The sequence below is a fragment of the Strongylocentrotus purpuratus genome, unplaced genomic scaffold (genome assembly GCF_000002235.5).
Source record: "Strongylocentrotus purpuratus isolate Spur 01 unplaced genomic scaffold, Spur_5.0 spur5_scaffold_14, whole genome shotgun sequence".
Classification (NCBI taxonomy): Eukaryota; Metazoa; Echinodermata; class Echinoidea; order Camarodonta; family Strongylocentrotidae; genus Strongylocentrotus; species Strongylocentrotus purpuratus.
The window spans coordinates 6,259,085-6,283,207 of NW_022145599.1; the positions used below are offsets into that span (position 1 = coordinate 6,259,085).

Below are 24,123 nucleotides of genomic sequence, written 5' to 3' on the forward strand. Positions count from 1 at the left end.
GAGAACAAGTGTCATGTATAAACTTATACGATTCAGATAACAAGTGTCATGTATAAACTTACATTAATTCATTGAATTAATCAATATATATGTATTTGAATTTTGATACAGTATACATGTACATGTAACATATATTGATGGACAAATAAAGGATACCAATGAATATTCATTGGTTTTATTTAATTGGAATCAGTTGTGTAATGCAGTTCAATTTAATGCTCTGAAAACAGTGACTAAGTTAGAGTTTGCAGAGAGTGTTGACATGTGTTAATGAAAAGAAGCTTGATTCATTATTTTTGTAAACCTTTCTTTCCACCTGATATTAACAATTACACATTTTTTGCAAGTTATCTTTAGCTTTTTGATAAACATAAGGCATCAATTATATTGGAAAAATAAAGAAAATATGTGAAATTGGCAGTCCATAATATGCTTTTTTTGTCCAGATTGGAATAAATTATTGTTAATCTACATAATAATAAAGAGCGTGAACACCATTAATCTTATACAATATTACAATTTAAAAATTTGAGTTAAAAAGGAAAGATAGATGAAAAGATCCAGAAAGGTGGTTGGACAGAAGAGAAAGAGAGGGAGAGAGAGAGAAGGAGGGGGAGAACGTGAAGGGAGAAAGATAGAAAGAAAGGGAAAAACAATTTTGTACATACTGATAACAAAACATAGATACCTTGCAAAAAAAATATAAATATTATAAGGTGAACACTAGAAATATAAATATGCATCGTATACTATTTGTCATAATTTTTTTAAATTTTATAACAGGTTTAAAACAGAAGCTATACGCATTTAGCTGACAAGACAGTTGCTCATCACATTGATTTAGACGAAATGAATAAGGCAAATTTCTATCCATTATGCATCAGATTTCAATCAGAGAATAAGCCATAACATTAAACATTCAATGACATTTATAATGAGAAATTGTGATCAAGTATGAAAACTGTGCCATAGGAAAATTTGTAGGCATACGCCCACTTCTAACGTTGTTAAATTTGCAGATCAGGATTTTAAGAGGTGCTAGGTATTTCACTCTGGGCGGACAAAATAACTGCATACAACAAGATAATAGAGCTTGGGAGAGAATAAGCAGAACATTTGGTACACATTTCCAGGGTTACATGATGTGTTTTATAGGAAAGGAATTTTTAAAAAAGACAATGATATGTGGCCAAACCTTGAACAGACTTAATAACCCAAATACCCGCAGTACTTTTAGAACAATAATAATATTAACAATTGATATCATTTGTAAATCTCAGTGCCTAATTTACGATTAGACAATGGACATCGTACTTTATTTTAGACATAATGTATTCCTTTAAATTTGGGGAAAATGTCGATTATCGGTTTTGCTGAAAACATAAAATAAGAACACTTGAACACATTTAGGGCCTACCTTATGTTAATTTGTTTTACCATTTTAACAATGCAGCAAAACTTAAAGTTCATCAAGCCAAAATACATCTTAATTCTATAGGCCCTATCATTATGTACATTTTACGAAAAAGTATTATCCATGACAGACCAGTTTAAGCTGATTTCATACATGTTTAATTTATTTTTTTCTCTGTCATTTGTCTGTGGTAACTAGCTGTTCGCTACTTTCAAGAAGAGCTACGCATATCCTTCGTAGCCTTAAGAGACCAGTAAGATTGAGATTACTACAACTACAATACTGTTGTATTTGCCTAAAAATACTAAGACTCCTCAATCTTACGTCTCAAATATAGAAAATTAGAAAAAGGTTGCTCTTCTAGTACAAATATGTTTGATCACGTTAGGGTTTTCTCGACCAATCCATGAACAGAATTTTGTATGATGGATAAGTTTTAACTGTCCTTTATTTTCCCTCTCTCCGAATTTTATATTATTTACATTTTCTTTAGAGATAACGTGTTAATTTGAACAGGTCGGTGAGATTTTAAGCGGTCTACAATCCAGTGGGGTTTGTCAGATTACAGCCGACTGCAGCTGGACCGATCCAGAAGCCTATATCTTGACTCTTTGTAAGGTTTAATCCAAGATAGATGCCGAGACCAGTGGATATGAGAGAAGATGTCATATTACCTGAAAACATCTTATTTATATCTTTGACGTAAATAATGACAGCCTTCCAGTACTTCTTGTACTTGTGTTCCCTGCAATGTGTGATGTCTTCCTTTAAGTACCTCCAGATATGATCCATGTTGAGGCCACCTAGGGCAAAGTAAGGCACAGCGATGAAGGTGATCTTCTGTGTGGTGACCAGGGCATTGAGAAAGTAAATGGTTCGGAGAACGTCGGGGGAAAGATCCTTTTGGCTGAACACCAAGTAATTCCATGTGATGTGAGAAGTCAGTCCCCATGTGGAAACCACAATGGTGAACGCCATCCACGCCCCGATTTGCTGCCGGAGTATCTTATACTGTATGCTGAAGTGACGGATCCGACTGAGCACTGCATCGACATTCGGGTACGGCGCCTGCTCCATGGCGTAGCGAAATATCTGGTGTGCTTCGATTTCGAATGATCTGCGCTCCAGGTATATGATATAACAAAAGCATCCGTAGATGATCGACCCAAGAAGTGAATTCCAGTGACCTACTTCACCATGGATGCTTTCGCTCTTACAGACTCGAAGGAAGTAGTCGTACAAGATTCGAAAGCATCCCGTCATCGTGGGCCATGCCAGGATGCACAAGAAAGGAAACCATGACAGAATCTTCGCTTCGGAGCGCCCTCTACGTATGATGTTGATACGACATGCGATGAAAGCTCTAGACATCGTCGAAACTCTCCGTTGGCTCCGACTGCAGGTCATAATGTTTTTCATACGCGTGTAGAGACACCAGAAAGGTACGACCATGAGCTGGACGATGAATGTGGTATACGTGACGAAATGGAGAGCGTACTCCTTGACGCCCCAGTAAGATCGCAAATACGCCTCCAGGTCGAAAATCATCATGCCACAAGAAAGGAAGAGGTATATGATCCCGAGCACGTCTAAAAAACAGCATCCTGAAGAAGAAGAAGAAGAAGAAGAAGAAGAAGAAGAATTTAAAAACAAAAGTGAGATCGGTACATCATATATCACATATATCACATCTGCTGATTTGACACAAAAGATACTCAACAAAATATTCGATGTTAGGATCTGCAGAAAAAGTAACGTTTATCATCATAAAGACATGAAGCCTCCTCATATTCAACATGACTGAGCTTTTAATATCATTCATTTTCTTTATACGATAAGCAATATGTTTCTAATTTAGCATGGTATAATTATGCAACGTACATGGCATAATTAGAAAGATTTATATTTGCTTTTTGAACATCTGTACGTTGGCTAGTCTTATATTAATTTTTTCTAAGCTAAATTATTTTCTGACTCACCTGTAAGTCGCTTGCGAATTGAATTATGGTCTCTCCTGAAGTTCAAATTTGCATCTTTTGTGATCAGTGGCGAAGTATCGTCATCCATCGATGACCATGGATCTCCTATGCATTTCTCTTCATCAGCTTCCGATTTGTTCATGGTGCCGTAGGTGTTTTCTTTATTAGGCGTCGTCAGAATTTTCGCATCATCCTTCTCCCTTTTACGAGACCAGTGACCCAGGAAAACCAGAGCAAACCTAGAAGGGAGGGGCAAGACATCATCCTCAGCCGAAGGGAGTGTAGGTGATAGATCTCCCGAAAGATGGGAAGCCATTCCGTTTGCGGTCGTAAAATCACTTTCTAAAGATCAAATGTTGTCTGCGGTATTCATGATTGTCAACCACACCAATGCTTGTTCGCAACACAATGATTTCCGATATACCTGATCATATTGGATTACTCCCTGCTGTCCAGAGTGTCAAACTATTATGAGGTATTGGGAGGCGGGGCTTAGCAACCACACAACCAATCATTGGCCTAGTTTGTCGATACTATGCGTTCCTCAACTACACTCCTTAACTACACTCAGAATCTAATTTTATCCCTGGGTAACAGGCAATAGCGGTTGGAAATAATTATTCCAGCTTTATGTGCAACAGCATATATTCCTGAAGAGGGATGGGATCGTATTTAATTTGGGGGGCCATTTCTGTTTTAAAGTAATTGGACATTCGTACTCAATTATTTTTGTTAACTGTAATTATATACTATACCCTAGATTTTTTTTTAATTGTCCTTCATTAACAAAATATTGAGAATGACGCTATACACGTTTGGATTTTAAGCTACAAAATTGATTCGAATTTGAATTTGAATACATTTATACATAGGCCTACTTAAATTTATACTATCAAATTTTTATTTTATTTTCCTCGCTGAAAAATAATTGTAAAAAGTATTAGGAGAAATTTAAATTCATTTTTATCTCTATATTACATTCGAAAAGAGGCAAAGTGGTAGTACGTTAATCTTTTCTATTTTTGTTTATTGTAATTTTGATTAGACATTTGCACTCAATTATTTTGGATATACTGTAATTTTGCTTTTTGTTATCCTTAAAAATTGAGTATGATCCTATATTTTGAATGTGGATTGCATGATTTTTTTTTCTGTATAAGGATGTGTATATTTTGTATAGAAAATATGAATAGTTAATATTTTAAGTATTGTGGATAAAACGTTTGGTTTTATCAAATGCTTTATCTCAGCTCCACGAAACACGAAACAAAACAAAATGACACTTTTTATCATCAATAATTCAGACTTATGATTGGTAATTTGGTATCACTGATACGAATCAGAATCGTTATATACATTTTAAAAACGAAGTATTTCACGTTGAAGTTTTATGATATTTGTTTTGTACCAAATCTTAACAAGACAAAGGATCTTAGCAGATTCTCGTTAAGTTGACAAAAAAACACGTTTTTATAATCTTCGTTTACGCCAGTTCATAAAAAATAAAATATGAACTTATATAATTGATTGGTTGTTACAATTATAGATCTTGCCAACTGCTTGCCAGATGTATTAACAATTGAAATAGGTAACCAACCATTTTATTATTGTAGGTTATAAAACCGTAGTTTAATGCAAAAGTTACCAATAGGTCAGGTGGTATGTGAAAAAGGTGGGCTCATCTGTCTGGCTCAGGGCCAAGCATCGGTTTCATTAGAAGCTCATTGTCTTTATATTCTTCTATTGTTCATTTTGTTTATTTTCATATCAGTTCTTTTACTTTTGTTTTCTTTTGTATTGGTATAATCTTCCTACAAGTGCTGAGAAATGCACTTATATCAAAGGTTACACTCCTTATAATCATTATGAAAGGACAGTGCTTCAGTGAAGTGTTACTAAAATATCATTGAAATTTGATCATGCTTTGAGATTATTTCCGTTTTTCAGAAGTGTTCTATCTCTTCTTAAAAGCTCAAGTAGGCGCATAGCAAGACGTCATCAATTGCAGCTTTAGTGTTTTCGGGGAGGAGGTTATGCGAAAAGCTAGAAAAACGCTAAATCCACGATTATTCGGACATTTTTCAGAGCAAAATACTGTACGTAGGCAATTTTGTTTTAGAGTGGATATAATATTTTGGTCGGGTGCTTATACAGAGCAACCTCCTTTAGCGCATGATTGTATTAAAGGAACCTTTACATTGATTGATCGATTGATTGATTAATTTTATTCCATTTCATACATCAATATTTATTGTTTGCACGATAAAAACATAGTTGACAAAGTAAGTTCAAAATTATGAAATGAAACGGGAACCTACTGGAAAGCATAGCTGGTTTTTGTAGGTTCCCAAGAATAAATATGATATGAACATTACTTTCATAAATCATTTTAAAGTGTCTTAATAATCACAGTAAATTAGATATAATATAATAACATTTTCATAAAACTTTTAAAAGTAGGCCTATCTAAATAATCGAAACATACAAAAAAGAACGGAATTACAAAACGGGGCACAAAGGACAGGAAACTTACATAATAAGATAAGACAAGACATTACCAAACAATTTATAACAGGACAAGATAAACAAGACATGACAAGACAAAACAAAACATTAACACTACTTGCCTGCAAAGGCCACTTTCCATGTCTCTCTTAATTGGGCTTTCTATACAGCTTTCACTGTAGTTGTGTTTTAATATGATATCTAACCTTGTATTTTAGTCGATCGAATCCTTGCAGGTAGTCAGAATTTGAGGACAAAAATTAATGGCTGCTTGATTTATGATTGGCCACAACAATAATAAGAGTGTGTAAATTATATTCAGGTCCCTTATTTTTTCTAGTTTTGAGACTGCGACGACAAAATCACCAACATTCCTCCGAAACTTATCAGGCCCAGAGTTTTTGTTTTCTCCACAGAGCCGCGGCCGCTTATTTAACTCACATATTCATCGTTAGTTATCCTAAATTATAACAATTTATGCATTTTTGTGGTATTAAATTGGCATTCATATACTAACTCTTAAAATGCATGTATTTCTTGTCATGGTTACTTATTCTCATTTATGCAAATAGTTATGATGTTACTTGTTAGTGCATCTTAGATCTGTCTTGACTATTTGTGCCTCAGAAATACAATTTTGTTTATACATTCGTATATTCTATATCTACATTTTCTATCCACAATACACTAAATCAAGGCCATTCGTCATGATTGATGAATCGGTAGAAAAAAACATACGGGTTATAGGAATTTCACATCTTCGGGAGGTGCAGCAGGGGAAGCCAATTTTTATTCTTTCATACTTTGTATCATAATATGTTGCCATTCTATTGTACCTTCTATTGTATGTTTGAAACGGCAAATAAATGATAATAGTAATAACGCATCTCAAATGTTCTTGCATTTACACAAAATATTAATCTTATCTTCTTAATAATGAGTAGTTGTATTCGATATAATTACCTTTTATGTGATTTATGTAGTTAGTTATGTTGTGTTTTGCGTGATAATGCTATGTTATGTTATCTGTTTGTTTGTTTGTTTGTTTATTTATTGTTTTTTGTTATGTATTTCTCTTGAAGTGTGGTATAAAATAGGGGATCAGCCTTGACAGGCCAATGGCCTTTGTTGATCCCTCGCACCCGTATAGTGCCATGTACATACATGTTGTTATATTTTTAATTTATACTGATTTGTTTGAATATCTCCTGATGTGTTTTTAAAGAGATGTGAGCTAAAATTGAATTGAAATGAGTTGAATATTTATGTTGGTTTTAAAGATTGAGTTGATAATAGGGCTAAACCAGAGATAGTCGCGCGATCTATGTGGGGTGTGTGTTAGGGAGGAGAACAGGATGATTTATAATATATAAATGGACTGGCAGTGGATTCGAATCATGGGTTCAAAGTCTAATCTGTTACCCTAGTTTGCTCAAACCCGTGACGTTATAGTCTCCTTTTCATGCGTTTTTTTCACCATACGTTATCATTGGCAGTCAATCAACCGACGGCTGTAACGTGACGTTTCTTCGAAGACTAGTAGTTCTGTCATCGTGGGGTTGTGAAAACAATTGTACCTCAGTGATAACAGTGAAGGAAGCAAACGAGAGAACATTGTATGGAGAGTGGTTTGAAGAGCATAACTCAAAGGACTGGACGCTAGACTATGACCAGCGACAAATGGGAACTTGAACTTCATGACATGTAAACAATTGCACAGCAGTAACTCGCAACATAGCACTGTATTTGCATCAGCGATATGAAGAATTGTAGGCTCTGTGTATATGCATAAATGATATCATAGAGCTGGCATTTTGGGTTGCAGTGAATTCTCGTACGTTTTCACGTGAATGAGCCTTTTGAAATATATTATATAGCTTTAGGCCTATCTATATTTTATACAGAGTGAACATCGGCTGCATGTATATATCATTGAAACCATGGCTATGATCTTGACTGTCTTGGGGTATGTTGCCCTTCTAATCTGCGTTATATTAGGACTGGCCATTGTTGTATTATCTGCAGCCATTCTCCGGAAGGAATACGAGCTCAAGGATGTACCCACTCCAAAAAATAAGAGGTACGTATTATGTTTACATATACGCTATAACCATGACTGATTATCATATTTTTACTGTCATGACAATTAGCGTGTGTATATGGTACGTGTAAACAGATTTCTCTTTCGTTCGCTGTTACAATATATAAACATATATATAAGCATATTTTGGGTTTTATTTATGTTTCGAGATATGGATGCAGGCTTTAAAGGCATTATATGGGATTATACATTTATATATCTGCGTGTGTGTGTGTGTGTGTGTGTGTGTGAAATTTTGGCTACATTCATTGATATCCGCTTGATACACATCTGCGTTCCGAAATTTACATTCAGTTGTAATTCTCCCAAGCTGTATTTTCTTACATACATAAGACGATGTCAAGTTCAAAATCCGCTTTTTAACTATCCATTTGCCAGGAACAACATTGACCAAGAACAACGATAGACAGTTGCTGCAGGTCCCCTGTTCGTGGCCTAAACTTTGTATTTGTCTTTCTCTTCCTATTTATCATTCTAGTTTCTTCCTAGGTGATATAAAGACAATTGGTGCGTGGAGGGAGAAGGTTGGGATGCCCTTGGCAAATATTCTATATTTGATGTAAGTGCAATGAAACTGTTTCATTATAGTGCGTGTATCTAAGACTGTATAGGCTACATTTATTTTTAAGAGGAAAAAAAAAGTCTCACGTAATGCACAACATTATAATGATTATTGTCGCTGAAATCTACGAAACATGTACGAGAAGACCACCAACAAAAAACACGGAGATTTTTTCAGGACTAAAATGATAATATTCCTGTATATATCTATAAAGAATGACTATTATTAACACTCTCTCCACTTTACTACCATCTAATGTTCCGTTTATTACTTGTCTCCATGACTCACGTAAAGTTAAATCGAACAGAAAATTAACCTTGACAAAATAAACGTAGATATAAACAAATTGTGTACAGAATTTAATTCAATTCAATTCATATCGGATTTTTTTTTTTTTACTTGCTGGATTACGTGAATTTGTAAATGGCGTCGGAAAAAATGTGTTGAAATTTTTTTCCTTCAAACCAGCTTTCGTTAATTGCTTTTTCGTTTGTGGGATTTTTGTTCTTCCTTGGAATTATTTCATCCCCCTTCTTTTTTAAGGAACTATGCTATGAAATAAACACCACTTCATTAAACTGAATAGAAGAACAAAGAAATCAAATACTTAATTACAATAATTTCTCAGGACAAAGGATCTTGGACCGGTGTATTATATGAGGGTCTTCTGGCAAGCACATTTCATCGCATCAGCACCAGAAATTGTTAAGGTGAATTTTCATTTGACGTTTAATTCTATTGTTTACTAACATAATAAGTCTCGTAGCTATTTAGTAGTGAAGCCGGTATTAGTTTTGCTATTTTTTTAGGGTCGAGACGCTAAGAAATGGTTTCAAATGTACATTACACGAACCCTGAACCATTGCAAAATGATGGTGGTTCTCTCTCTCTCTCTCTTTCTTTATTTTAATTATGCATTATCAACTACATATAAAGCAGCAACCAAACACTTAGGGTTATCTGAGAAAGGTGAAAGTAAGAGTTAAAAAGAAAGTCATGCTAAAACGGCGCTTCACTTCCCACCGCCCCCTGAAAAAAATTAAATAGATTAGTAGTCCTCCTCTCCAGAATCCACCTCCCCCCCCCCCCCCCGCTTTAATATCACATTTTCACTTGGCAGCCCAAGGGGGCCGGGGGTGGGAGGAGGGGGTTAAACCCCCTACCCCCCCCCCCCTGCCGTAGATCTGCCCATGTTACCATATCATTCCACGACATTTTGGTCTTCCTCTTCTCCTCAAAAGGGACTTTTAGATTTGCGTGGACGTGGACGTGTTACGTCCTTTTAAGGCACTGGCAATCACATGTGACGTCCTTTTAAGCACTGGCAGTGCCTTAAAAGGAGGTCACACGTTGCAGTCCACGTTCTCATCGTGCAAATCTAAAAGTCCCTAATATTGATTTACTGGTCGAGGTTCATTATTTGCTGACAACGAAAAACTTCTCCAGGCCATGACCATGTTTCTGCCCTTGCCCGATCGCCTCCAGCTCCAGCAGACATGGCGCGGCAGCGTGCACACGCACCGCTACTAACGGCGCAGTAGGCCTATAACCACTGCTGACGGCGGCACTGCTCTGCGAGCTGAATCGGTAATAATAGGCCTACTCATAAAACGAGAAATCTTGCACGCTAATCTTAGTTCCATTTCATTGGTTTAAGGTTTGAAAATTGAAACTCAATATTGTGTTAAAGTTATAACAGAAAAGATTATCTTTATTTTATAATTCCACCGGGGCGATTTTTAATTTTGCAATCGCCCCCGTGAGCAACCTGACGGGGGCGATTTTGTAGCTTACGGGGGCGAATCGCCCACCGCCCCGTGTGTTTTGAGCGCTGATGTGTTTGTTGGAAAATGACGAATTTCTAAATTTACAGCCAGGCCAAAAATATGATTCTTGAGATTCCTACATGTCAGGGCCCGAGGTACGGCGGGGATCGAGAGCCTCGAGCCCCCCCCCCCCCCCCACACTTTTCTTGAAAAAGTATATTAAAGAGAAATAAAATAGAATGAGAGCAAGAAGTGAGAATAGTTAACTGCCAGTGTAAACAAAATAATGAGGCATCAAAATATGCTCATCTGACCGTGATTAAATGCCTAAAACCCTTAAGCTTCCCCCTTGCCCCCTGGATTCCATCTAGGGCCCTACGGCGGGCCCTTAGATGACCATCTGACGGTAATTTAATGCCTATAAAACCCCTGATTTTTGGACCTGGACCCCACGCCAAATAGTGACCTGCCAGTGTCGCAAAATAATAAGGTATACAAAAAAATATGCTCATCTGACCTTAATTAAACGCCTAAAACCCCTGAGCTTCCGGGGCCGGCTTCGCCGCCTCGACCCCACCAGGGGCCCTAAGGCGGGCCCCTGAATGCTTATCTGACCGTAATTTATTGCCTTAACCCCCTGAGCTCGCGGGGTCGGACAAGGTATCGAGATGTGTTTATCTGAATTCAGACGAGGATTAAGAGTCGAGAACTGTGAAACGAATCGTTTTCTTTCTCTAATGATTTTAATGAAACGTAAAAGCTTCCGCGCTTCGCGCAGGAGGGGGAGGGGGAGGAACTGAATTTAGACAAGGATTAAGAGTCGAGAACTGTACAACGAATCGTTTTCTTCCTCTAATGATTAAATGAAACGTAAAAGCTTCCGCGCTTCGCGAAGGGAGGGGGGGGGGAACCTGAATTCAGACGAGGATTAAGAGTCGAGAACTGTACAACGAATCGTTTTCTTCCTCTAATGATTAAATGAAACGTAAAAGCTTCCGCGCTTCGCGCGGGAGGGGGGGGGGGAAACCTGAATTCAGACGAGGATTAAGAGTCGAGAACTGTACAACGAATCGTTTTCTTCCTCTAATGATTAAATGAAACGTAAAAGCTTCCGCGCTTCGCGCAGGAGGGGGGGGGGCTGAATTTAGACAAGGATTAAGAGTCGAGAACTGTACAACGAATCGTTTTCTTTCTCTAATGATTTAATGAAACGTAAAAGCTTCCGCGCTTCGCGCGGGAGGCGGGGGAGGGGAGGGGGGGGACTGAATTTAGACAAGGATTAAGAGTCGAGAACAGTACAACGAATCGTCTTCTTTATCTAATAATTTAATGAATCGTAAAAGGGGGGAACCTGAATTTAGACAAGGATTAAGAGTCGAGAACAGTACAACGAATCGTCTTCTTTATCTAATAATTTAATGAATCGTAAAAGGGGGGAAACTAAATTCAGACGAGAATTATTTCCGAGAACGGTACAACGAATCGTCTTCTTTCTCTAATAATATAATGAAACGTTAAAGCTTGGGAGGGGGAAACTCCCCCCCCCCCCCGCATTACGTCACTGTTGTTCACCATTACGTACCAATATTTGGCTCGCACAATTTCAAATTTGGGCCCCCCCCCTAAGAAATCCTGGATCCGCGCCTGGATTTACCCGTTCCAGCCCCATCCCCTCCCTCCCTCCCAGCCCCTATGATACCAGTGTCTCCTCCTCTATGGCTAGTTCAACCAGGGACATGATAGAGAAGGACTAGAATCAAGCCTCTCTCCTTTGACCCCATGCTCCAAGCCGCCGAAAAGTTATGCGCTAATCTGCAACTGTTGACCAGGTGGTGAGTTACAAAAGCGCATGAAATTTCAGGATTTTGAATTCCTACATCAGAAAATGGTATCACAGCAACTGTTCGCTGTCCCTTTCAATGATTTCCCATCCAATGTTGAATATGTAAAGAGTAGAACAAGCGAACACAAACTTGTGTAATTTCATCCTTTTTTTCAACTGCAAAAATACAAAAAACACGCGAAAACACGCATTAGCAAACTAGTTATCAAAGATTGTAATTGTAATTTACACTGAAATTTTGCCGGTAATTTAATATTTTGTAATAAATGTGAAACTAGTGCCTGGCCTCCAAAATTCCCTGCAGTGGAAGCGCGGTTCGGAGCATGGAACCTCAAAGCCATGTTGAATGTTACACATCCCATTGTTACGCTTTAGAACTCACGAATGCATTTGAATAAATTACAAGAGTTTCGACTCCTTTCTTTCACATCTCTGGTCTAACGCTACGCCACTGATAATTGTACTATGATCATGTCACGATATCAGTTACGATAAGAGATAAGGGAAATCATTCTCGGGGCACATTATCCTTACGCTCGCAGTTTGCCTATAATCATGTACCTACGTGAAATGATACATGGGCGATTGATCGATCGTTCTTTTAATAAATTGGGTTAATACAACTTTTGGAAGTTAAGATACGGAATAAAAGAGTGTAGTTTTTCCATCTCATCATCATTTTGACAATTGTCTGTAAGTGACAAATTTGTTAACGAACGCTTACAGAACAAATACACACTCCTACGTATACTTAAATGGTGTTTATAGGTCATCGACATCTAACCTCATTCACAAAGAGCAGAATTTTGTCGCGCTTTCATCGATATTAATACTACGTATTACAATGAAACGTTCCTTACATTAACAAACAAATGCTATCATTTCCAGGAGCTGCTTCTAAACAGCCGCCATATAAAACCACTGTATGTCTACCGTGGCTTTCAGAAACTATACGGCGAGCGATTTATGGGCCACGGACTCGTATCTGAGGTCGATCATGAGAAGTGGTTTCACAGGAGAGCCATCATGAACCCTGCATTCAGACGAAAGTAAGTACCATAAAGGCTTGTTCAAATATAGCGCGGTATACTGCCGCAAAAGAAAGCCGCGGCCATTTTTGTTTAACCCTAAAAAGGCCGGGCTATTTGGGGTCTTAGTACGGCCGGGGGGGGGGCATTATGGCCCCCCTTAAGATCTCGGCCGCAAAGCGGCCGGTCGCCCCGAAAATTTGCACGCATGTCAAGTGAAGTGTATAGAATAATATGATAATTTTAATTTTTTGAAAAATTCACTCATTTGCATATTTATGGTAATTTATGCAAATAAAGTCATAAAAATCACATTTTTACCCATAAATAATATATTATTCATATTTAAGCCTTCTTTTTCACTACATATATTGAATCTTGACTATAAATAAGTTTAAGCAAGGCACCTAAAAGCTCCCCAAAGCACCCCACCCCCTAAATAAAATGTCAGCATCGCGCTGCATGGTTATGCCGTCATAAATGACGAAATAATGTAAGCAATACACGATGCTGCTAATTACTGCCATGATTATTATATCATATGCAGGCTGTTACAGTTACAATGCATATCGACTCTACATATACAGTGCGTCCCAGAAAAAAACGAAACCGAGAACTATCGATGTTTTATCATAACTTAGTCATATTTATAATTAATAAATGACACATATTTGGAAAGATTAGATCCTCCTCTTTCATTTGACGCAACTCATGTGATGCATATTTCACGCCTGAGTGATTAAAATGAATATGAAGAAAGGAAACCAAAAAGTGATTTGGCGGGCGTGATCTGAATTTCAAAAAGAAAATCACATTTCTATAAGGGTGAGTTTCTGCCCTTTCATATGACACCTCAATCATGAAAAATGAGCTAGGAATGACAAATGACTTTTTGTTTTCCTCTCTTCAAATTAATTTAATCACTCATGCGTGAAATATGGATTATACGAGTTACATCAAATGAAAGAGGAGGATCTAAGTTTGTGTCATTTGTCAATTATAATTGTGATTAAGTTAAGATAAAACATCGATAATTCTCGGTTTCGTTTTTTCTGGGACGCACTGTATATTAATAATTAACTCGAGAACATAATCATTTTGGACCTGATTAAAATATTCCTAGGTATCTAATCAGCCTCATGGAGGAGTACAACTCGGGATCAGAAGCTCTTTGTCAGAAGCTCAAGGAGAAAGCCGATGGTAAAATAGAAGTCCCCATGTTAGACGAACTCAACAAAGTAACACTGGACGTCATTGCAAAGGTATATAAAACAATACCGGAGTGAGTCCATGCTTGGGGATGGGGAAGAAGGACTTTCTTCAGTTGGGAAAGCGAAATGGATCATATGGATAGAAATATTACTGACGCACTACAAAGAAATATTTTTTTCCGTACAGATTTTTATTTGTTATCACCCTGGAACAGCAAATAATTAAAAGTGAAAAAAGAGATCGTGGGACACAATTAAGAGCTTGAAGTAAACCAATTCTTGGCAAGAAACAAGTTTTCATGTTGTGGCTTATCCTCCTCCTGTACAATTATTTATTACATAAGTGCCTTTGATGTTCAAACAAACAAAAAACAAACACCAAGGCTTCGAAGAGAAGGGCATTTTTATCCTTTACAGATCGCGTTCAGCATGGATACTAATGCTATAGGAGATCCAGACTGTCCATTCCCCGCTGCCATCACCGCGGCACTCCAAGGTTTACAGTCGTTACATGAAAAGCCATGGTCTACTGTGAGTACATTTAACTTTCTAATTCTTTCAGGATCATAGGAACTATTTTTCAGAATGCTATTGTTTTTTTTATTACGTTTTGGGGTGTTTCCTCACTTCAAAGGATTATCAACAAGCCATCTCATGGCCCATTTCCAATATGTATATGCAAATCGTCCGCATGATACAAGCCAAAACTATTTTCTCATCATAATGACATTGAGATAACTTAACACGCAATGATTTTTTTTTCTGTAAGGACAAAACTAGGGATCTACAGAAGTCTAACCACCTATGTTTTTAATATCGACCCCTTACGTCTCACAGGTACGTGTAGGTACCCATGAATCTGTCCTACCAGAAAAGGAGGTATCGCCATCTATTGATCAAGCGTTCATGATGTGACTAGCAAAAGATTGATAGCATCGTCCACATCCAAACTATTTTATTTATATATAACATGTTATGTGGGTTCTACCAACCTTAGAATTTGGAAGGCAAGTTTTCGTCCACTTCTGTGGACTTTCATAAGCCACGTGATTCTCCACACACTTAAAATATTTATGATCTTAATAGATAGATCCAAGGTGTATTTCCATGCGACGGTCCACACGCAAGGCTGTTCACTTCATCCGGGAAACTGGACGAGATCAGATCAAGGAACGGATCCAGGCTCGTAAGAGAGGAGATCATGTTCCAAGTGATCTACTCAACCTCATTCTCGATATAGCCAACGATCTAGAGGGAGACAAGGACTTCAGCATGGAAAATATGTTGGATGAATTTGTTACTCTGTTTATAGCAGGTACGTAAGTCCACTGCCTACGAATATCAGTTCCTGTTTTTATCTTAGGTGGTTCCTGGTTTTAGCAAACGTGGATGCGGCAATTCAGCTGTAAAAGGGTTATCATTCGATTTTACGCAATAAACATTGTAATAATGTTGGCTTGTGTTTGTGAATATGCTCTTGTTCTACAGATTTCGTATCAAGAAACTCTGATTATGAGCACGTCTTGGGACGGACCTCTATAAAAAAAAAAAATGCCTTGATCAAATTGACATGACTTGTTTTCTATCTGGGATCCGTCAGTGTGTGTTTGTAGGCGAAGGTGGGGGCTACAGAAGACTTCTTTCACATTCGAACCATCAAAGCCGTGTACTAACCAAGTTCATTTTCTTATATGCGACGTAACAATGCACAAAGACTTGTTCAGAATTACTGAGTTAGATTACTGTTGGTAATCATCTATATTTCCTAAGTCATTCCATAGACTTGTAGTGGATGTTATCAAAGGTCCCCATAATAATCTATCATTATACGTGCATGTATTTTTTCTATCCTTTGCTAGCTGCCATAAGAGCAAGAATATTTAGACCTACGACGTTTTACTTTTGACGCTGGATCATACAAAGGCGTTAGAATTAACCAAAAATTATTTTTATTTGATAAATATACCTCTGCTTTCAGGGATCTAGCTGTCGTGAATTCCACTATTTACTTACATAAAAACCACAATTTGATTATTCTGCTACCCATAAGAATTTATTCATGTGATTTAAATAGGTATAATCGTTTCATAAATTTAGAGTATTGTTTCATCCTTCTGATATTTCAGGTCAAGAAACGACAAGCAATCTTTTGGCCTTCACAATCCTACAACTCGGTTGTCACCCTGATGTCGCCAAAAGGTAATTATGTATAAGCGACTTCACTAAGTCGCTACAAAGTAAATATATCAAAGCAACTTCATAAAGTACACCATTGCAGTCATGAGTTAACAACAATCAATGTTTAAAAAATTCCTTATGAGAATTGTATTTAAAACAATACGTTCGTCGTGTCACACGTTAACATGAGCTGGGCCCTGTTGCACAAAACTTACCATTGATGGTAACTTTGCCATCAATGGCAACTACCATGGCAACAGGGTTTAACAGCCAATCAAAATCAAGGTTTTCATGTTAGTTACCGTTGATGGCAAAGTTACCATCAATGGTAAGTTTTGGGCAACGGGGCCCAGATGTCTGAATGAAAAAGTTGACTGTTTATGACACGGTGTCACGGAAGACTTTAAATACTGGATTTAACGTCTTCTGTATTTTTACTAGATTATATGTTGACATTTGGCTGCACATAACTGTAATTAAATTCAAATAAAACATCTTATTCAGTTTTTAAAGTTTGTATGATCTAACCTTATCTTATATCATGATCTTTGTTTAATAGGCTTCAAGCTGAAGTTGATGAAGTACTGGGACAAAAACACACAATTCAGTATGAAGATCTGGCCAAACTGGAATACATGATGAGGGTAAGAATTTGATATTGATATGGTATTTGGTATAGAATTCGGTATTATTATCTGTTGTTAGCATATCCCCCTAATTGTATAAACTTAGAATGTAATGGCTTTTTTTCATTCTTTGATTTTGTTTTTCTCTCTAAAGTTTAACGCAAGTTTTCTCAATGATTGCTTGAAATTAAAGATGAGTAGTTTTACAATTAATCACTGATGATAATGAAGAATACTGTAAGCTGCAAGCTAATGTTTCAAGAAGGGTTTTTAAAGTAACATATAATTATTGATTTTTTTTCTTCCTGCACTCGTCAGTATAAAGCAATAAAATCAATGCCTGTATTCAAGCTATTCCTCGGTTTTGTAGTAATATCAGCACTTTTTTTTAGTATATTCATCACTTTAGTTCGTGCTTTGGTTAGATAAAGATATTTCAAAATATTGTTTAGACAAAGGAAAAAATTGTTGTCGTTAACACGTTTGTTGCTCTTTAAGTATCTTTAAGAGTTTTTAGGTAATTTTTCTGATTTTGTAGTAATATCATCACTTTTGTAGTATAATCATCACTTTAGTTCATGCTTTGGTTTAATAAAGGTATGTCAAAATATTTTAATTGAATTGAATTTTTTGATTTGACATTGAATTTGTTAGACAAAGGAAAGAAAATTGTTTTCGTTAACTCGTTTGTTGCTCTTTAAGTATCTTTAAGTATTTTAAAGTATTTTTTTCTGAATTTTTCAGGTTTTGAAGGAAACGTTGAGGTTGTATTCACCGGTCGGAGGTACAACCCGCCTAACTGCTCATCCTATTAACTATAACGGCATCACAATACCAGCCAAGTGCACTGTAACCGTACGTATCTCCAACCGATTTCTATTTCCCCTCTTTTTCTAATATATATCTTTAGGGCTGAGGTATATTTTATTTAGGGAAAATTGACATTTATGTTTTTTCTTTTGGAAAGATCAAATAGGAAAGGTAATCGCAAGGTAAATCACTCAGTTGCCAATTTGTGTTTAAAGATCTCATCTTTACAACTTTCTGACTTCTTTGTCATTTTCATTTTACCGTTTCTCTCACGCTGATGCTTTTATTTAAGCTTTATTGACTGCACGTTTTCTCATATCTATGATTATCATAAACATTTAACTTCATTATATTGTTATGTAAATATTACAAAACAATTCTGTAGAGACCGTTCGAAGTTTCGTTGGAGTGGTTTAGTTATGTGTGAAAACTGAGGCCGCATTAACAGTGTATCCACTTTTTGTTGTTGACACTGTCACTTTGACAATCGTGTGCCATTGTCCTTTAAAGGAGACCGAACCCCAAGTAATAAATTTACTTATTCTGAGAGATTTATTATATTATTGCCCATAAATCTACAAGATTCCCCACCAAAGTGTCTGAGAGAGGTATAAAGCAAAAATAAAGTACAGTTTCTCAGCACGACATGGGCATCGTCATTTTCTTGATAATGTGACGTACTATGCATCGTCGTTTATCAAGTAAATGTATTCAAATTTATGGATGCTTCTTTCCCAGACGTGTGTGGTGATGAAGCATTTCATTCACCTGCTGTTATCTTTTGTACTATAATTGCCAGAACGCAAATTGCATAAATAAGTTGTGCTCTTTTGGGGTGAAGGTTTCTCATAAATGAAATAGATTTGTCAACCGCTATAGTGTAGTATTTGTAAATGAATTTTGTTACATTATTGTGCCCCTATTATTTATTTTTCACCAAATATAATTTCTATCATCTCAGTTATTATTTTTTTGTATTTAAAAGTAAAGGTTTCGTTATTGATTTAAAAATTCTTTCCAACTAAAGCTTGGTGCATGATACATGTACAACTTCAACAGGAACGTCACATTTCCAAGAAAATGGTTGCGCCCATGTCATGCTGAAAGGCATCACATCATGCCAGGAATATCTTCATTTATATATATCTTGTACATTTTCGTAAGGAATATTGTACATCAAAGGGCATGAATACATCTCATTTTTCAGAATACTTACACTTATTATTTGGGTTTAGGTTTCCGTTAAGACCTTCCGCAGTCACACTGATGAAACCAACACCAGACTAAGAGTAGACCGAAGGGGGGGGGGAGCATTACATGAACCCAATGGGCGAGACTCTGGCGGTGTGGCTGGGGTATTACTTTTACTCTATTCAAACCCTCTCACATAGACAGTTCTCACAGAAACGTTCATTCGGTGAGGAGTTGTATGCGGGACCATGAACGTGTCGGCCTAGAGGTATTAATATCCTTTTATAATTTTGTCTACCTCCAGGTTATGTCTTACGTCATGTCCAGAATGGAGGAATACTTTGATGACCCTCTGCTCTTCAATCCTGATCGTTTCAAGCCTTCCGAGGACGGATCATTGTAAGTCATAATTTGTTGTATACTACGGAGCCCTATGCTGTCTAAGAGTTCTCTCCTTCCAATATACGTCAAAGCGTAACAATTTGAGTAAAATTATTTCTTTCATGCATACATTTTCACTTTTATTTCCAATTATTGTTTATCATTACTACACACTGGTAAATATTCCAGAAAATAAATATGCCACAGAGAAATAAGCCTGTTTACACAGTAAATCCTACAACCTAGATCGGCTGTTTATATCTTCTTTTTTATCGTAGAATAATTAAACATGTTGTTGATACCTGTATTAAACGCCAATTATTGTCCTCTTCCCAATAACTACCAGGCCTAGACATCTCTATGCTTACTTTCCGTTCTCCATGGGGCAACGGTCTTGTATTGGTCAACAGTTTGCACTGGTAGGTATATATCCATCATATTTGCTCTTAGTTGGTAATTTGGGGGCACGAAACTTTTTAGCAAAGAGGTTATAATACATTGTCGAATGATCGCGGAAAAGAAAGGGGGCGGAAAATGTGGGATACGAATGGATCCACGTCATAAATGTCAGATAGCAAAAGTATAAGCTTTCTTACAAAAGAAAGAAATAATCCGAAATGGCATTGCTTTTAATTTCCTTTAGATGATTATGCTATATGCCATCGATTTCCCTAAATGTATGATTGAGTCACAACTCAACACAACATGCAAACCAACAATGTGCTATTGTAGTTACGTATAAAAGTTCATATACTGAAAATTACTAAAATGAGTTTTGTACACGACTTTCTCTATCCATAATTATGTTGACATTCAAAAGAAGAAAACAAAATCCGGGATTCAGTCTAAATATCTTATGCTGATTTCCATCTTCTTCCAAGATCGAGGCTCGCGTCATCTTAGCTAAGCTTCTCCAACGATTCGAATTTCGACTAGAGCAATCGCAGAGTATGGGTATCCTGGACGAACTAACGTCCAAGCCAATGGGGAGATGCAGGAACTACATCACACTAAGAGCCTAGGCTCACAGCAATTTAAGCCAGCTGCCATCACACAAAGAGCCTAAATCCTCGTCAAGATAGGCGGTTTTTTTAATGACGCAAGTGTCATACAGTTCTAACTCCAGGCTTAGAATACAGATTCCAGTGAATCGCATGCATGCATGTATAATTATTGTTTTATAGTTACAAAACAAAGAACAGCAACAAAGAGATGTATGTTGATTTGATACTTTGGATGTATTTTCGTTGTTAAGAATTTATGATAATGATTATAGGCTCCGTTCGGTAGGAGAAACGTGCGGACATTTTAAGATACCAAAGTACGTTATTGTTCTCCGGCACGTATATCATTAATTATTACGTTCTTTGTATATGAACAATAGCCTTAAGTCTCTTCTGAGATTGTTGATAATCATGTTCATACTTTTCAGCAGTCCGTAAAACTGAGAACAGTTCCTAGTAAAGATCCTGTAGGTTAAGGAATGATTTTTGAAAAAGATGTTTGAGGAGACTGGATGAGTGGAATTTGAAATATACATAATTTTATTTATCTTACATTGTTCAAGATTACCGTTAAGTAAAATAATGTACATTTATATTAAGGATTGTTAACCAAATGGTCCTATTTAAAAGCCCTTTAAAAAGGAGTCTGTTGATACACGTGACCAAGAAGTTGCATGTAAGTTTAAGTGGCAAGTCTGAAATACAACTTTCAAATCATTGATGTCCGTTTGTATCTCGTATTCTTTTTTGGCAAAATTTGCTTGACCGCATGAGGTTCGAAGAATTATTTTTGTATTGCAACCAAAACGTGAGGTTGGATTTCAAATAAAAATTAAAATATCAACAGATAGGTAACAGGGGTAGAAATAATTTATACAAAGTCAAAGAAACTTCGGAGTCTGATACATGAATGTATGAAAGATAATGTGCTACAATGAACTAAAGTTAGCTCATGAATTGTAAATCATGATTGTAAATAACATCATAATTATTTAGGATATGTGTGTATATGAACTAAGCAGTTTATGATGCAATATTTTAAAAATGTGAAAAAACAGATCACAAACATTACATAGATTCATAATCAAGTTGTGAGCGGTGGCACCGTGTATCGTCTGTTGATACCTAACATCCTCCCAGCTCTCAACAGACGATAGATCATATACATCTCATTGAAATATAATTAGAAATTAACAAACTGAGTATGGAGCATGATTTCGGATCTGTTAAACTCAAATAATAGGACGTAAGGTAAATGAAAAACATTTTTATTGATCTCTATCAACACAATTGATTAAATAAAAACTTTTACCTAACCTGTATGGGCATGTGGAGGTCTTTCTCATATTCTGCTTTGATTAGCAAAATTCATATAGGCCTATGCAAATACAAAAAAAAAATGTACTGGTAGTACTTTTATCCTTTATGCTTTTAATACAGTGAGCATGAAATATTGAGTGATACAGAGTTCACTTTCTGGTCCTATGTGTATGGTTAGTATATGTATCGTTTATTATAATTATTATGCACATATTGAAATATATTTTTGCTCCCGAATTGCATTCTACATGGTTTTAATATTGTACAGTCAAAATTGTGTATAAAATGTTTAAGATATGCTTCACCTATTAGTCGGGGCATTGGTCCTATTTATTCTTTATTGGGAATGTGCATCGGTCCAAAGGAGAGGTAATAACAAAATGGATTATACTGCCAATGACGAACAAAAAAGGGATGTATACAATTTATTAGGAATGTGCATCGGTCCAAAGGAGAGGTAATAACAAAATGGATTATACTGCCAATGACGAACAAAAAAGGGATGTATAACATTTATTAGGAATGTGCATCGGTCCAAAGGAGAGGTAATAACAAAATGGATTATACTGCCAATGACGAACAAAAAAGGGATGTATAAAATGTAACCATTCCCCCACCTCACTCTTACACCTGGGCCATGACATCTCGATTGTATATATTGTGAAACCATAGGACATCTTATTTTATATTCATTTTGTTATATGATTTGTGTAACTCATCAATTTACACTAACGATCAGTAATACAATACATTCGAATAAACGCTATACCAATCAATTATGTGAGTTTGGTGTGTTCTTCTCCGATTTTTGATTCCGAGTTGAATTTGTCCATAAGATTTGGTCGGTACAGTTGCTTATGTTTTCATTATTATTATAATAACCTGTTTAATACCAGAAATTGTTTGTTATATCTTTCAGAGCAACAAAGTTATTCGTAAATATAATACTAGGATTTCAGCCGACCCTCGTGTAATACATAGTCATTCTTCATTTTCAATAAGTATCTTTGTATACCAAGGATCCACTATCTGGAACAAACTTCCCCCAAATGCCCTGGATCCGCCACTGTCTCAACCCTTACTATCATTTCCCTTGACTGCACCGCCACCATCGATAAACAATCAAACAAATATATGCGCTTAGCATTACACGCAATCACTGTGATAGCACAATCGTAAATAATCTCCACCACTATTATAAAAAATACAAATATCAACCAATTACTAAAGACAATTTCGTGGATGTTTTTATTAATTTCAAGAAAGCAAATTCATGAATAGAAAATCTATTTAAAATGCATCATAAAAGCTTCAAGAAATTTTGTTTTTGCTATTTTTTTATCATATAATGTACATGTGTATTTTGTATTTCTATTATCATTAAATAAAAACGTTTATACGCAAGACTATTTTACGCATAATTATATTCGAGAAAAGACATCCTCGATTTTCCCGCTCACCTCGAATGCTTACGTTAATCGAATACACCGCATTTAACTACTATTGAGAATAATAACAATATAAATGTTAATATCGATTATAACATACAGCAGAAATGAAATATATACACATCAAATTTAACAATTTAAAATACACATATGATTGTGTAAATATGCTGGTGCGATAATTTGTTTACATAATGTATTACGATGATGCAGTATACATGTACATAAAAAGAGATATTTCAAGAACTGACATACTTAAGAAATAGCCATTGCTAGAGAATATGAGGGTGAGACATTTGATCAACAAAAAGTAAGATGGAAACAAGAAGCGAAGTGGCGAGGAGTGGATAATGGATCGAAATTGAAGGGATAGAAAGGTAGGGCCAGGGTATAAAATTCAATAAAACGATACGTGCACGTACAATAAAATACGTAAAGTAATATACAGCATATACATGTATATGCATATATAATAAATATATGTAATGAATATACATGTAAATATTAGGATGAATAACTTGATAAACGATACAGAGTCTTTTGCTAGTTTCTCTAGAAATTAAAGTCAGTGCCTATATTAATTGGAGTTTTGCATAAAAATCCAATTCGTATAAATGAGATTGTCATTCATAATGATAAGTTATACATTCGCATGTGGTTTGAGCATTGTCACTCTGGTAAGTGCAGTGCATTTTTCAGCGTAGAATGAAGTTAGCTTGCACCCCTCCTGCTAGAATTCTTAATCATTCCTTCATTCAT

At 36.2% G+C, this 24,123-nt stretch overlaps 2 protein-coding genes across 2 annotated transcripts; one reads left to right on the forward strand and one right to left on the reverse strand.

The window, feature by feature from the left end:
• Window positions 1-471: 471 nt before the first annotated feature.
• Window positions 472-3,800, reverse strand: LOC115923451. Its single transcript, XM_030984063.1, has 2 exons — window positions 3,394-3,800; window positions 472-3,018 (listed from the first exon to the last, which is right to left on the reverse strand). Exons 1-2 carry the CDS (start codon window positions 3,707-3,709, stop codon window positions 1,952-1,954), a joined length of 1,383 nt encoding a protein of 460 aa, XP_030839923.1. The 5' UTR covers window positions 3,710-3,800; the 3' UTR covers window positions 472-1,951.
• A 5,381-nt stretch (window positions 3,801-9,181) lies between these two features.
• On the forward strand, window positions 9,182-22,934 carry LOC577991 (cholesterol 24-hydroxylase). Its single transcript, XM_030984066.1, has 11 exons — window positions 9,182-9,271; window positions 13,059-13,219; window positions 14,322-14,460; window positions 14,827-14,940; window positions 15,496-15,724; window positions 16,536-16,608; window positions 17,147-17,231; window positions 17,958-18,068; window positions 19,519-19,613; window positions 19,942-20,014; window positions 20,477-22,934. Exons 1-11 carry the CDS (start codon window positions 9,218-9,220, stop codon window positions 20,615-20,617), a joined length of 1,275 nt encoding a protein of 424 aa, XP_030839926.1. The 5' UTR covers window positions 9,182-9,217; the 3' UTR covers window positions 20,618-22,934.
• The last annotated feature ends 1,189 nt before the right edge of the window (window positions 22,935-24,123 follow it).